General features: G+C 41.7%; 1 protein-coding gene and 1 pseudogene across 1 annotated transcript; both read right to left on the reverse strand.

The window, feature by feature from the left end:
* Positions 1–947: 947 nt before the first annotated feature.
* Positions 948–6,642, reverse strand: LOC146609146 (uncharacterized). Its single transcript, XM_085346956.1, has 4 exons — positions 6,554–6,642; positions 3,940–4,148; positions 2,002–2,109; positions 948–1,316 (listed from the first exon to the last, which is right to left on the reverse strand). The coding sequence occupies exons 1-4, from the start codon at positions 6,640–6,642 to the stop codon at positions 991–993; spliced, it is 732 nt and encodes a 243-aa protein (XP_085203082.1). The 3' UTR covers positions 948–990.
* A 409-nt stretch (positions 6,643–7,051) lies between these two features.
* Positions 7,052–10,014, reverse strand: LOC146609147 (Ig kappa-b4 chain C region pseudogene; annotated as a pseudogene).
* Positions 10,015–15,947: the final 5,933 nt, after the last annotated feature.

A 15,947-nucleotide genomic window follows, 5' to 3' on the forward strand; every position in this document is an offset into this window, starting at 1 on the left:
AAATGAAGTGATTCATCACAAATTTGTGTCCTACATCGCATGTATGTTGTGTTCAACTTTCAAATATATATTTAACTAAAGAACAAACGTGGGCCATTAACAGATACCAGGATAAGTCTTGTTCATGACCTTTGACCTTAGAGCAAACACTGAATCTATATCAGGATAAAATAATCTGAATCCAAAAATCTGAAAATGTTCCTGATCAGTGAGGCTCAAAATAAAAACAACACACCTGTGAATTTAAGTGTAAACATATCATCAAACATGAACATGAGTGAAAAAGCTGTTATTGAACCGAAGGTGTTTTTTCATATTTTGTTCATGTCATCATTCATTTAATCTTCTCCGTGTTCGTCAATGAAATTAAAACTTTGTTCTTCAGATTCTTTCTAATCACTCCTTGTATTCGTTGACTCTCCTGTCTGTGAGTTCTCCTCAGAACAAACAGCTCATTAGAGACACTAAAGACTCTTTCTTCTTTAGACTTGCTTTGTAGTCTGGTGAGACTGTTTCCATGGCAACCGGGTCCCAGCATTGCTTCATGAACCAGTCTGTCTGGTACAGGTGAGCAACACCACCAACAACCTACCACACACATTTAAATAAACATAAAAATAACCTGTACAACTTTAAAACTCCTTTTTCAGCTTTTGCCAAAATGCAGATCTCCTTAATGGTTCTTTCAGCCTGTGTTTTATTTTACCAGTGTAAAATAAAGACATCATGTTGGAGTGCAGAGTTGGTCTGAATTCTTCTAAATGAAACATATATTCATCAAGTGCAGGTTTGTAGATTTGAATAAAATTAAATGTCTGATTCAACCAAAATTCACTTTGCAAAACATCTTTATTACCTAAAACATGAATGTTGTCATTATGAGAAAGAAAATAACAGTTTTAGTCTGTATTTGTTCTTCAAAAAGAAAGATGGAGAGACAGTTACAGAGTTGAGAATGAGAGCATTAAACCAGTATCAGGTTGAGTCAGGTCAGGACTGGGAACACTGGTCTCTCCTCAGTGGCTCTGAGACCAGAGCCTGGCAGCCCTGGGTGGCCTCACAGGTCACAGAGCCCACCTTCATCCAGCGGTCTGCAGGGAGCCTCAGGGTGCTGCTCCAGCTGTAGAGGCCGTCGTTCTGCAGCACCACGGGGCTCCTGCTCTCCTCCCAGCTGATGCTGCCACTGCCATCCACCTTCCAGGACAGACTCCAGTCTGAGGGGAAGCCCTTGTTGGCCAGACATGTGATTGTTGCAGTCCCCTGCTGTAGCTCCTCACTGGAGGGGGGCAACACTGTCAGGACGGGACGGGCATCACCTAGGAGACACCAATCAGCTTAGAGCACAGGGAGCACACAGCTGTCAATCAAACCACAGACAGTCGGACACCTTTACTGTAAGAGCTGATTTTCTCCGTTAAGAAGTTTCTGTCAGGTGTTTTTTCTGCTCCACCAGTCATTCACTCACACATTGTTTCACTTCCCTTTAAGAAACCTCTCATGCATATCAGCACAGAGAGAATCATCACACAGTTTGAGCTGAAATATGTTCAAACTACACTGGAAATAAAAGAAGCAGAAGTGGAAACATTTACAAAACAAGTTTAAAATCATCAATATTGTACATGACTGACATTAATATTAACTGGAAACAAATAAATAGAATAAATTAATTAATTCAGCGAAACGAAATGCTCTTCATGTATATCTAAAACAATTTTTAAAATTCACACAAACTCAAAGTAATTTCAAACAATACTTGAAACTTTTTCTTCTTTATATTATTGTTAGATTTTTTTTTCGGTTTTAATTTGACTGAAATGTAGACATAATATTTTGACAGAGCAGATCTGAATTATCCTCCACAACACAAGAGGATGATAAAAAATTCCAGCATCAAACTTATTGTAAAGCTACGTGCTTTTCTCTTAAAATCAGAAGAGAAATTGTTAAATGCACTTTAATAAAAAGACAGTATTTGATAGTAAACCAGAATAAACTTACGTCCAACATTCAGTCTGGTTCCTCCACCAAAAGTCCACCACAGTGATACAAACTCATTGAGGCGCCGTACAAAAACCTCTGACTGTAGAGAGACGCGGCTCTCTGACTCTGAGACAAACAAACTCAACTAAATAATTCACTGTTTGCACAGCAGCCACGACTCAGCTGATGTGACTTCTTCAAATACCATCATACAATGTTAGTTTAAATACAGTTCAATCCATGAGCTTTTGGACGATCACATTTTTTTGTCCTGTCCCGTTCGGCACTGAAGCAATCAGAATCATTGTCTGAAGGCCAAGAAAAATTCTCAACAGATTTATTTTCTCAAGTGAATCAGTGCCATACTGGTCCACTTGATTGATCTTCATTATTTTTTATTTTTTATTTTTTTTAAATGATTAGAATTGGAACAGATATAACCGGGGGATCGTAAAGAGAAAGACAGATAAGAGAAGTTTAAGAAAAGTAGAGGGAAAGAAAAACAGAGGGGAAGAGGGACAGTGAGAAAAGACAATGAAAACCCATGAGATCACCTGTTGGAAGAAAAAGAAGAAAACAAGCAAAAAGAGAACAACACAGTAGGGAGACCACAGCAACAACCTAGATAAGCATAAGTAAGAGTAAATAATAAAGACTGAATGCTACTGAGCAGCACAAAAGACCGACAGCAGACGATATGCTTAGAGGCAGCATCCAAGGAAGACGGTGAGTGTCTGTGCACACCTGTGTGCGTGAGTGCGCTTGTTTCCAAAAGGTTTCTCCATGTAACTATCTAATAGTAATTGTGGGGAACCATAGCACTGCCCCCCAGGACATGGAGCAAGCACGGAGGACATCCAGGACCCAGACATCCAGCTTCCCCCCAGAGCACAAGAGCCCAAGCAGGACCACTGGAGGGACAGCCGCCTCCCTCCTAGAAACAAGCTGGGGAGAGCCCCAGACGGGTGTGTGTGGGGGGGGCGGTGAGATGGAGTCTAAGACCCAACCAGACATATAAACATAGACAAAGCTCTTCATAAAACATGCCTCATCCACAGACATTCGTATAAACACTAAATCCTATGCCTGAGTGCTTTCTATCTAGCATTGAGACAAATGTTCAGCATTTTACTCTCACCAGTCAGAGAGTCTAAAATATTTGAAACTGTAGCCTTTTGTGTTTGTCACTGATCAATATCTGAGTAATATTATTCATAATTAGGCACTAACGCACATGGTGTCTTGATGCACGCTCAATCATCCAGGTAAGTAAAACCCACAAAGTAGTGTTGGACGTAATGTTTTCAGGGGGAGAAACGTTTCGTCACTCATCCAGGTGACTTCTTCAGTCTCAGCTGACTGCAGGTTTCTCCAACCTTAGAAACAGTGCATTTGCATAATGACTGAAACCAGCCCACTGAAGGAACAATGAGCTGGGAGGTCAGTTCCTTGATCATTAATATGCAAATTCTCATGACCATTAATGAACAGACACTGATCAATGGCCATGAGTAACACACATGGTCTGGTGCAAAGATTCAGTATAAGTTCTGACGATGTGCTGCTTATGTTTTTATGCTGTAATCTTTATAGTGTAGTACAGAGCACGATGAAGAAATGATGACTTTTCTTCGTGCAAATATTTACCAACTGTATTACCAGATTTTAAGTACGTCACAGAATAGCCTGCCCAATCCTCACAACCAAAGCTTGCTCAGCATAAGATGCACAATGTAAAACTTTAAAAAAATGCTTTTAAAAATAATCAACAAAACACAAATTGTTGAGTTTATGAATAACTCAATGGATTAATTAAAAAGAGAAAGAGGAAAAAAAGATGAAATTAAAGCAGACAGGAATACCAAATCACTGATTCTTGAACACAGAGTAAACCTTTTATAATGGACAAGGGCATTTCCATGATTTCCATAGAGAGGCACTTTGCATCAGCAGCACCATGCTCCAGTGCTCTGGGAGAGTTTATAGTCCTGAGAGTTGAACACTGGATGACTGACAGCTGTCCTTCATCACAACAGAAGCCACAGAAATCCTCCTCATCAAAAACATGACTTTGATCTGCGTCCTCATCTGGACTCTCCTCTGCTGCTGCTTCACAGGTAAAGTCCAGAGAATCAAACTCCTCTCCTCTATCAACATCTGTCCCTCTGAAATGAAGCCCACAAAACCATGAAGCTGCTTTATGTTTTTGTCTCTGTGTCCTCAGAGTCCAGAGGACAATATACAGTGACTCAGCCTGGAGCAGTGAGCTCTGCTGTGGGAGCAACTGTGAGCATCAAGTGTAGGACCAGTCAGAATGTTGGTGTTTGGAAAAACAACCATGTTTTAGCCTGGTACCAACAGAAAGATGGAGGAGTTCCTAAACTGCTCATTAAGTATGCTAGCACTCGACAATCAGGGATTCCAGCTCGTTTTACAGGCAGTGGATCAAACTCTGACTTCACTCTGACCATCAGTGGAGTCCAGGCTGAAGATGCAGCAGTTTATTACTGTAAGAGTTATCACAGCCCATATGTGTTCACACAGTGAAAAACAGTCGTACAAAAACCTCCCTCAGTCAGACTGAACAGAAACTGAAGTGACTGCTGCAGCTGGAAGATACTGCAGAGACTGATACAGTTCACTGAGGACACACACACACACACACACACACACACACACACACACACACACACACACACACACACACACACACACACACACACACACACACACACAAAATGAAGTGATTCATCACAAATTTGTGTCCTACATCGCATGTATGTTGTGTTCAACTTTCAAATATATATTTAACTAAAGAACAAACGTGGGCCATTAACCCTTTAAGACCTACCATAGAATCAAGTCCGCCAGAGCTTATATTATATTTTTACATGCTGTGGAGCCATTTTTTGGAGCATTTCAAGTTGCTATACATCAATACAACCATTATAGCCCATATTTTAATAATATGTCTGCATTAAGTGCATAGTAATTACATAAATTGCAAAAAAGTGCAATAAACTACAAAAAAATTTAAAATCGTTTTTGTTTTTTTAACATATATTTCTAGTTAGAGAAATTTAAGAGGCTTATCCCTCAAAACTGTAAATACAAAAAAGTTGCACAGACTAGTTTCCCACCAAAGGAAATTTATTTTGAGTGTTTTCATAGTTTTATTTTTGAGATACACCAATTTTCATATACTACAGGAAAAACGAAAAAATATATTATAGTGCAAATTTGCAAAATAACAGCATGTGCATCAAAATAAACTATTTCCAGCAGTGCAGTATGAGTCCTCAGCATCCCAGAAACGACACAGAAAGTCATGAAGTCAAACATAACTTTTAAAAACACAAGTATAAGCTCATGAGGCCACGAGGCCAGCTTCTAAATTTTCACATATAACACCGTTGCTCATGCAGTTACATTGGCTTCCTGTTGAATTTAGAGTCCAGTTTAAGATTTTGGTTTTAACTTTCAAGGCTCTTCAACAACAAGCACCACCATATATCATTGAACTTTTACAGCCCTATGCCCCTAGTAGGTCTCTGAGGTCGAGTAGTCAGGGCCTACTTGTCATTCAGTATACGAGACTGAAAACTAGGGGTGATAGAGCTTTTGCTACTGTGGCCGCCAGACTGTGGAATTCCCTTCCTCAGGACTTACGATCCGCTGATTCATTGATTACTTTTAAAAAACAACTAAAAACACATCTTTTTAAAACTGCCTTTTGCTAACTTTGTTTGTATTTTGTCTTTTTAATCTGTTATATCTTGTAAAGCACTTTGTGATCTCTATCTAGAAATGTGCTATATAAATAAAATTTTACTTACTTACTTACTTACTTACGATGGTAAAAAAACTACATTTCCGCAAAATGACGTCACTTCCGGTTTCGGGCAGGTCATGCGGTCATGTGATAGTTCGCGCTGATGGACGTAGGAAGTGTTACAAACAGCTGATCGGATCGGCAAAGCTGTTTCTGAAATATTATGTTTTTGTTGCTACAAGCGCTTTTTATGCAGTTTTTGCAAAGCTTTATGTGGAAGGAAACTGTGACCGAGGACAAGCTGATGGCATCAGATGTAAGTACAACTCCTCCGGTTTCATATGCAAAAAAAATTATTGCGCTAGCTCACGTGGTTGCAGAGCTACCGGGATTTAAAAATAGTTACGCAAAATGGAGCGTGTCCGCTCCTACCGGTTCTAAAGGGTTAACAGATACCAGGATAAGTCTTGTTCATGACCTTTGACCTTAGAGCAAACACTGAATCTATATCAAGATAAAATAATCTGAATCCAAAAATCTGAAAATGTTCCTGATCAGTGAGGCTCAAAATAAAAACAACACACCTGTGAATTTAAGTGTAAACATATCATCAAACATGAACATGAGTGAAAAAGCTGTTATTGAACCGAAGGTGTTTTTTCATATTTTGTTCATGTCATCATTCATTTAATCTTCTCCGTGTTCGTCAATGAAATTAAAACTTTGTTCTTCAGATTCTTTCTAATCACTCCTTGCATTCGTTGACTCTCCTGTCTGTGAGTTCTCCTCAGAACAAACAGCTCATTAGAGACACTAAAGACTCTTTCTTCTTTAGACTTGCTTTGTAGTCTGGTGAGACTGTTTCCGTGGTAACCAGGTCCCAGCATTGCTTCATGAACCAGTCTGTCTGGTACAGGTGAGCAACACCACCAACAACCTACCACACACATTTAAATAAACATAAAAATAACCTGAACAACTTTAAAACTCCTTTTTCAGCTTTTGCCAAAATGCAGATCTCCTTAGTGGTTCTTTCAGCCTGTGTTTTATTTTACCAGTGTAAAATAAAGACATCATGTTGGAGTGCAGAGTTGGTCTGAATTCTTCTAAATGAAACATATATTCATCAAGTGCAGGTTTGTAGATTTGAATAAAATTAAATGTCTGATTCAACCAAAATTCACTTTGCAAAACATCTTTATTACCTAAAACATGAATGTTGTCATTATGAGAAAGAAAATAACAGTTTTAGTCTTTATTTGTTCTTAAAAAAGAAAGATGGAGAGACAGTTACAGAGTTGAGAATGAGAGCATTAAACCAGTATCAGGTTGAGTCAGGTCAGGACTGGGAACACTGGTCTCTCCTCAGTGGCTCTGAGACCAGAGCCTGGCAGCCCTGGGTGGCCTCACAGGTCACAGAGCCCACCTTCATCCAGCGGTCTGCAGGGAGCCTCAGGGTGCTGCTCCAGCTGTAGAGGCCGTCGTTCTGCAGCACCACGGGGCTCCTGCTCTCCTCCCAGCTGATGCTGCCACTGCCATCCACCTTCCAGGACAGACTCCAGTCTGAGGGGAAGCCCTTGTTGGCCAGACATGTGATTGTTGCAGTCCCCTGCTGTAGCTCCTCACTGGAGGGGGGCAACACTGTCAGGACGGGACGGGCATCACCTAGGAGACACCAATCAGCTTAGAGCACAGGGAGCACACAGCTGTCAATCAAACCACAGACAGTCGGACACCTTTACTGTAAGAGCTGATTTTCTCCGTTAAGAAGTTTCTGTCAGGTGTTTTTTCTGCTCCACCAGTCATTCACTCACACATTGTTTCACTTCCCTTTAAGAAACCTCTCATGCATATCAGCACAGAGAGAATCATCACACAGTTTGAGCTGAAATATGTTCAAACTACACTGGAAATAAAAGAAGCAGAAGTGGAAACATTTACAAAACAAGTTTAAAATCATCAATATTGTACATGACTGACATTAATATTAACTGGAAACAAATAAATAGAATAAATTAATGAATTCAGCGAAACGAAATGCTCTTCATGTATATCTAAAACAATTTTTAAAATTCACACAAACTCAAAGTAATTTCAAACAATACTTGAAAGTTTTTCTTCTTTATATTATTGTTGGATTTTTTTTCAGTTTAATTTGACTGAAATGTAGACATAATATTTTGACAGAGCAGATCTGAATTATCCTCCACAACACAAGAGGATGATAAAAAATTCCAGGATCAAACTTATTGTAAAGCTACGTGCTTTTCTCTTAAAATCAGAAGAGAAATTGTTAAATGCACTTTAATAAAAAGACAGTATTTGATAGTAAACCAGAATAAACTTACGTCCAACATTCAGTCTGGTTCCTCCACCAAAAGTCCACCACAGTGATACAAACTCATTGAGGCGCCGTACAAAAACCTCTGACTGTAGAGAGACGCGGCTCTCTGACTCTGAGACAAACAAACTCAACTAAATAATTCACTGTTTGCACAGCAGCCACGACTCAGCTGATGTGACTTCTTCAAATACCATCATACAATGTTAGTTTAAATACAGTTCAATCCATGAGCTTTTGGACGATCACATTTTTTTGTCCTGTCCCGTTCGGCACTGAAGCAATCAGAATCATTGTCTGAAGGCCAAGAAAAATTCTCAACAGATTTATTTTCTCAAGTGAATCAGTGCCATACTGGTCCACTTGATTGATCTTCATTATTTTTTATTTTTTATTTTTTTTAAATGATTAGAATTGGAACAGATATAACCGGGGGATCGTAAAGACAAAGACAGATAAGAGAAGTTTAAGAAAAGTAGAGGGAAAGAAAAACAGAGGGGAAGAGGGACAGTGAGAAAAGACAATGAAAACCCATGAGATCACCTGCTGGAAGAAAAAGAAGAAAACAAGCAAAAAGAGAACAACACAGTAGGGAGACCACAGCAACAACCTAGATAAGCATAAGTAAGAGTAAATAATAAAGACTGAATGCTACTGAGCAGCACAAAAGACCGACAGCAGACGATATGCTTAGAGGCAGCATCCAAGGAAGACGGTGAGTGTCTGTGCACACCTGTGTGCGTGAGTGCGCTTGTTTCCAAAAGGTTTCTCCATGTAACTATCTAATAGTAATTGTGGGGAACCATAGCACTGCCCCCCAGGACATGGAGCAAGCACGGAGGACATCCAGGACCCAGACATCTAGATTCCCCCCAGAGCACAAGAGCCCAAGCAGGACCACTGGAGGGACAGCCGCCTCCCTCCTAGAAACAAGCTGGGGAGAGCCCCAGACGGGTGTGTGTGGGGGGGCGGTGAGATGGAGTCTAAGACCCAACCAGACATATAAACATAGACAAAGCTCTTCATAAAACATGCCTCATCCACAGACATTCGTATAAACACTAAATCCTATGCCTGAGTGCTTTCTATCTAGCATTGAGACAAATGTTCAGCATTTTACTCTCACCAGTCAGAGAGTCTAAAATATTTGAAACTGTAGCCTTTTGTGTTTGTCACTGATCAATATCTGAGTAATATTATTCATAATTGGGCACTAACACACATGGTGTCTTGATGCACGCTCAATCATACAGGTAAGTAAAACCCACAAGGTTGATTCTGTTCATCTGGACGCAGCGTTTTCAGGGGGAGAAACGTTTCGTCACTCATCCAGGTGACTTCTTCAGTCTCAGCTGACTGCAGGTTTCTCCAACCTTAGAAACAGGACATTTGCATAATGACTGAAACCAGCCCACTGAAGGAACAATGAGCTGGGAGGTCAGTTCCTTGATCATTAATATGCAAATTGTCATGACCATTAATCAACAGCCACTGATCAATGGCCATGAGTAACACACATGGTCTGGTGCAAAGATTCAGTATAAGTTCTGACGATGTGCTGCTTATGTTTTTATGCTGTAATCTTTATAGTGTAGTACAGAGCACGATGAAGAAATGATGACTTTTCTTCGTGCAAATATTTACCAACTGTATTACCAGATTTTAAGTACGTCACAGAATAGCCTGCCCAATCCTCACAACCAAAGCTTGCTCAGCATAAGATGCACAATGTAAAACTTTAAAAAAATGCTTTTAAAAATAATCAACAAAACACAAATTGTTGAGTTTATGAATAACTCAATGGATTAATTAAAAAGAGAAAGAGGAAAAAAAGATGAAATTACAGCAGACAGAAATACCAAATCACTGATTCTTGAACACAGAGTAAACCTTTTATAATGGACAAGGGCATTTCCATGATTTCCATAGAGAGGCACTTTGCATCAGCAGCACCATGCTCCAGTGCTCTGGGAGAGTTTATAGTCCTGAGAGTTGAACACTGGATGACTGACAGCTGTCCTTCATCACAACAGAAGCCACAGAAATCCTCCTCATCAAAAACATGACTTTGATCTGCGTCCTCATCTGGACTCTCCTCTGCTGCTGCTTCACAGGTAAAGTCCAGAGAATCAAACTCCTCTCCTCTATCAACATCTGTCCCTCTGAAATGAAGCCCACAAAACCATGAAGCTGCTTTATGTTTTTGTCTCTGTGTCCTCAGAGTCCAGAGGACAGATCACAGTGACTCAGCCTGGAGCAGTGAGCTCTGCTGTGGGAGGAACTGTGAGCATCAAGTGTACGACCAGTCAGAATGTTTATGTTTGGAGCATCTATCACTATTTAGCCTGGTACCAACAGAAAGATGGAGACGTTCCCAAACTGCTCATTAAGCGTGCTCATGAGAGAATATCAGGGATTCCAGCTCGTTTTACAGGCAGTGGATCAAACTCTGACTTCACTCTGACCATCAGTGGAGTCCAGGCTGAAGATGCAGCAGTTTATTACTGTCAGAGTCATCACTACATCAACAGTCAGCATGTGTTCACACAGTGAAAAACAGTCGTACAAAAACCTCCCTCAGTCAGACTGAACAGAAACTGAAGTGACTGCTGCAGCTGGAAGATACTGCAGAGACTGATACAGTTCACTGAGGACACACACACACACACACACACACACACACACACACACACACACACACAGAATTAAACTTCAGATAATACACATGAAACATGAATTAATTTTAGAGTTTATCACTTTTAGAAAAATATTATTTTTTATGTTTGATTTTTATTTAATGACATTGAATAAAATAAAGAAGGGTCTCATTATGGGTAACATGCTGGTTACAATAATCTGTCACCACCTGTTGCTGCCTCTGCTACACCCAACAGGAAATAAAGCTACAAAACTAAAAGGATCTTAAAAGTGTTTATAGCAGGGAGCAAATGTTGGCTGTGACTTTATTTATTGACTTATTGCTTCATTTGTTCATGTTTTTTTTATATTTTATTTTTTTTACATTTACACTCTGATGTGTATAAAATATAAATAAAATATCATCACAAAATCCAACATGATGGAAAATAATGCAGCTGCAACAGACTTTAAAACTATTTATAACAGGGAGCAGCTGTTGGCTGTGATTCTATTTTTAACTTATTGCTTTTTCTTTTCTTTTTTTTAGTTGTTTTCATTTTTTTACATTTACACTCTGATGTGATACAGCACATGTGATTCTCTCAGTCAAAGTTACTGAAGCAGAGATTAGTAGTTCTTCAGAACCCATCAGGATCTGCGTGGCGTACAGAATGTTGTAAAAACATGTAGTGAAGTCCAGACCTTTACTTTTTCACATTGTGCGTCTAAACTTGGTCAGATGATTTCCATAGAGAGGCACTTTGCATCAGCAGCACCATGCTCCAGTGCTCTGGGAGAGTTTATAGTCCTGAGAGTTGAACACTGGATGACTGACAGCTGTCCTTCATCACAACAGAAGCCACAGAAATCCTCCTCATCAAAAACATGACTTTGATCTGCGTCCTCATCTGGACTCTCCTCTGCTGCTGCTTCACAGGTAAAGTCCAGAGAATCAAACTCCTCTCCTCTATCAACATCTGTCCCTCTGAAATGAAGCCCACAAAACCATGAAGCTGCTTTATGTTTTTGTCTCTGTGTCCTCAGAGTCCAGAGGACAGATCACAGTGACTCAGCCTGGAGCAGTGAGCTCTGCTGTGGGAGCAACTGTGAGCATCAAGTGTATGACCAGTCAGGATGTTCGTGTTTGGAGCAACTACCATCTTTTAGCCTGGTACCAACAGAAAGATGGAGGAGTTCCTAAACTGCTCATTTACTATGCTAGCACTCGACAATCAGGGATTCCAGCTCATTTTACAGGCAGTGGATCAAACTCTGACTTCACTCTGACCATCAGTGGAGTCCAGGCTGAAGATGCAGCAGTTTATTACTGTCAGAGTGAACACTACATTAACAGCCAGTATGTGTTCACACAGTGAAAAACCATCATACAAAAACCTCTCTCAAGTGCAGAGACTGATACAGTTGACTGAGTACACACACTCAAAGAAATACACTGGTTTTCATATCTTAGTGAGGATATCTAATTGACATAATGCTTTTCCTAACTGCTTACTATAACCTTAACCATCAAAAGTGAATGCCTAACCATAACCTAACTGTAACCCTGACACTAAAACCACTTTTTGAGACTCAAATGCCTTTAAACTCGTTTGGGACGAGCATTTTTCCCCATAAGTGACTGTTGTTCTCCACAGTATAGTGGCATGCCACACGTGTAACCCACATTACAAAAAAAATCAAAAAAACAAAAAACAAAACATGTGGGGAACCTCCTCCAGATGTCACTGTTGGTGTTTCTGGAGTCAACAAACATAGTGTGTATTATTTCATCAAAAGAAGTTTATTGGTCTCCATCACCCTCAGATTTACAACAGATCCTGGAGTAGATGAAGGCAATGACGTGTTCTGTTACCAACAGAAAAATGGTGAAACTCCTAAAAAGCTAACTTATAATGCTGACACTTGAGCTTCATGACCTTTGACCTCACTCACACTTCACAGAGGTTTTAAGTTTCTTGGAACCTTATCCCAACTTCACATAAATAGGATTGTTAGAAAGGTGTAAAAGTACACAACACACACGATGATTGTGCTCACTATTATTGCGTTTTACTGACAGTTATGAACTCAAGGAACACAGTCTGTTCCAGTCCAGCTCTCCCCGTCCCCGCTCGACTCTGTCTTCACTATATAGAGAAACAGAAAGAGACAGCGTCATCAGTCAGTCGCCACCACCTGTGGCTCACCTGCCTCCCGGCACCGCCCCCTTGAGCTCACTGTACCACTCCTCCCCTGCAGATGAGCCAAGGACCACACCTCCGCCACAGAAGGCAAATCAAACATACCCATTTTGGCTCTCTCTGTTATGGACACAGATGTACAGATTTGTATATAGAGTAGCATGAAAGACTCAAATGTAAGCACTCAGTAAGGTGCAGAAAAGTGCTGAACAATCATAAATTCTAAACAATCAGTTGTTTGTTTCTGCTCATTAAATTCTGTAAGAATTAGAAATGTGAAGGTCCCAAGTTCAGTCTGTGGATTTTACCTCCAACAGCAGCTTTTATCCAGGTACATGTTCTTGAACTTAAAGTGTCCGTGATGATAACAGAGATTCTATCATGATGGGTTTTATTACTTAATTTTATTCATTTGAATAAAGCTGGAATTCAGTTGTGTAATTGTTTGTAATTCGTGATTAAAAAAACATCAATAGCAGTGAACAACGATGCTTGATCTGCCCCACTGTTACATGTCACATGGTTGTGATCATAGCTACAGAAAGAGGTGTTATAGGTAGTGCTGTCAGAGATAACAGCCTCGTTTAAAAGATACTGATTGTTTCTGTTTGTGTTTTATAAGAAGTCCTTTGAAGCAAAGAGCAGTGACTGTACCTCCACATGTCTGAGCTCCTCACTCTCTGAGACTAAGCTCAGCTACTCTACAGGATGAACCTGTGACCTCGTTAATTCATATTTTTAATTAATCGAGATATATTCTTACTAAATATTATGATAAACATGTGAATCCATCAATGAACCATAAAACAAAACATTTAAATAATAGAAAATATTTTGGAATAAGAATATTCTGAAGAACAAACTGATATATCTGCTCAATACTATGATGGATTGAATCATTCCTGATAAACAGCATCGTCAGACTGATCCAAGTCAGTCAGTTCATTTCCATAGAGAGGCACTTTGCATCAGCAGCACCATGCTCCAGTGCTCTGGGAGAGTTTATAGTCCTGAGAGTTGAAGATGGCGCGGCCACGTCCAGACGCCTTCCTGACCGCTCCGCTCCGACTATCCACTTTTCTTGTTTTTTACTTATTTTTTGCTCTGGTTTACATCCCAAAATCCTCTAGTCTTATAGTATACGACAGCGGATCACTTGTAAACATCGGTGCCAAGGTTGCACATCTAATCTCGGACACTTTTAAACCTGACCCTTCCTGGCCGCCAGAGATTCTACGCGGCGCGGAGAACAACAAAGGACGGGCCGCTCATCCGAGGCGCAGAACAAAGAAGCGCCGGGGAAAACGCGCTGGTATTAGGAACAGACTGAGACAGCAGGCGCATCGCGCACCACTGCCCAGTATCCTACTGGCCAATGTACAATCCATGGAGAACAAGCTCGACGACCTAAGAGCAAGGGTCACCTTCCAACGTGACATGAGGGACTGCAACATTCTGTGCTTCACGGAGACATGGCTGTCCCCCACTGTGCCGGACCAGGCCGTAACTCCGTCGGATTCATTCTTTGTGCTCCGCGCGGACAGAACGGCAGAGTCGAACAAAACCAAAGGTGGAGGAGTGTGTTTCATGGTAAACAGAAAGTGGTGTGATGCCAGGAGCATTTCTACTCTCTCCAGCGGCTGCTCGCCACATCTGGAGTTCCTGAGCATTAAGTGCCGCCCTTTCTATCTGCCCCGTGAGTTCACCTCGGTCATCGCCACGGCGGTCTACATCCCACCCCAAGCGGACACAGGTATGGCTTTGTCCGAATTACATGATGTGCTGAGCTCGCTTCAAAACAAGGACCCGGGTGCAGCCCTCATTGTAGCAGGAGACTTTAACAAAGCGAACCTCAGACAAGTCATGCCAAACTTTTACCAGCATGTCTCGTGTCCAACGAGAGGGGATTGGATTTTGGATCACTGCTACACGCCATACAAGCAGGGCTACAAAGCTGTCTCACACCCGGCTTTTGGGAAGTCTGACCACAACGCCATCTTCCTCATTCCCCAGTATAAACAAAGCATACGGAGGGAAGACGTGACCACGAAGGAAGTAAAACGGTGGACTGCCCAATCAGAAGCTACGCTACAGGACGCACTCAACGACGTAGATTGGGACATGTTCAGAGCATGCGCAGTCGACATCAACGAGTTTACGGAAGTAGCAGTATGCTTCGTCAATATGCTAGCGGAGGAGATTATCCCCACTGCGAGAGTCACCACATTCCCAAACCAGAAACCGTGGATGGACAGATCGATCCGCACTGCAGTAAACGCCAGGACCGCCTCCTACAACGCGGGTCTCGCCACTGGCGATATGAGCGCCTACAAAGCGGCCTCATACGGCGTGCGGCGCGCGGTGAGAGATGCCAAACGCAGGTACCGGGAACGTGTGGAGTCCCACTTCCACCAGGGCGACACACGGAGTATGTGGCACGGACTACGCACCATTACGGACTACAAAGCCAGGGACACTGCGCTGATCAACGCCGACTCTGCATTCACCAACGAGCTGAATCGGTTCTACGCCCGTTTCGAGGTTAGCCAGGCGGCTAATGCTATCTACCGCCTGACTACCGAGGACAGTGACGTCATCAGCGAGAGACCGGTGACCAGCATCGCGGAGCATGACGTCCAAGCGGCACTGAGGAGAGTGAACACAAGGAAAGCGGCGGGGCCAGACGGCATCACCGGCCGTCTGCTGCGCTGCTGTGCTGACCAGCTAGCAGGTGTGTTCACTTACATCTTCAACGAGTCCCTGGCGAAGTCTGTGGTCCCCACATGCTTCAAAAGATCCACCATCATCCCTGTGCCCAAGAACAGCAAACCCTCATCCCTGAACGATTACCGGCCAGTTGCACTGACCTCGGTAGTAATGAAGGTGTTTGAGAGGCTGCTGAAGAACATCATCTCCTCCTCCATCCCAGACACCACAGATCCGCTGCAGTTCGCCTACAGATCCAACAGATCCACAGAGGATGCCATCGCCCACGTCCTACACACCACTC

This window comes from Diplotaxodon limnothrissa, linkage group LG22 (assembly GCF_057381915.1).
Source record: "Diplotaxodon limnothrissa isolate DT_005_m linkage group LG22, D_limnothrissa_male_GT1.1, whole genome shotgun sequence".
NCBI lineage: Eukaryota > Metazoa > Chordata > Actinopteri > Cichliformes > Cichlidae > Diplotaxodon > Diplotaxodon limnothrissa.

Excerpts from the sequence above, each read along its gene's own strand:
- LOC146609146 (XM_085346956.1), bottom strand. The coding sequence starts at position 6,642 with ATGCTGGGACCTGGTTACCACGGAAACAGTCTCACCAGACTACAAAGC. Across the intron at positions 4,149-6,553 it reads TTTAGTGTCTCTAATGAGCT|AGGGACAGATGTTGATAGAG; the intron begins GTTTGTTCTGAG and ends GCTTCATTTCAG. Across the intron at positions 2,110-3,939 it reads TCCCAGAGCACTGGAGCATG|AGTCAGAGAGCCGCGTCTCT; the intron begins GTGCTGCTGATG and ends TGTTTGTCTCAG.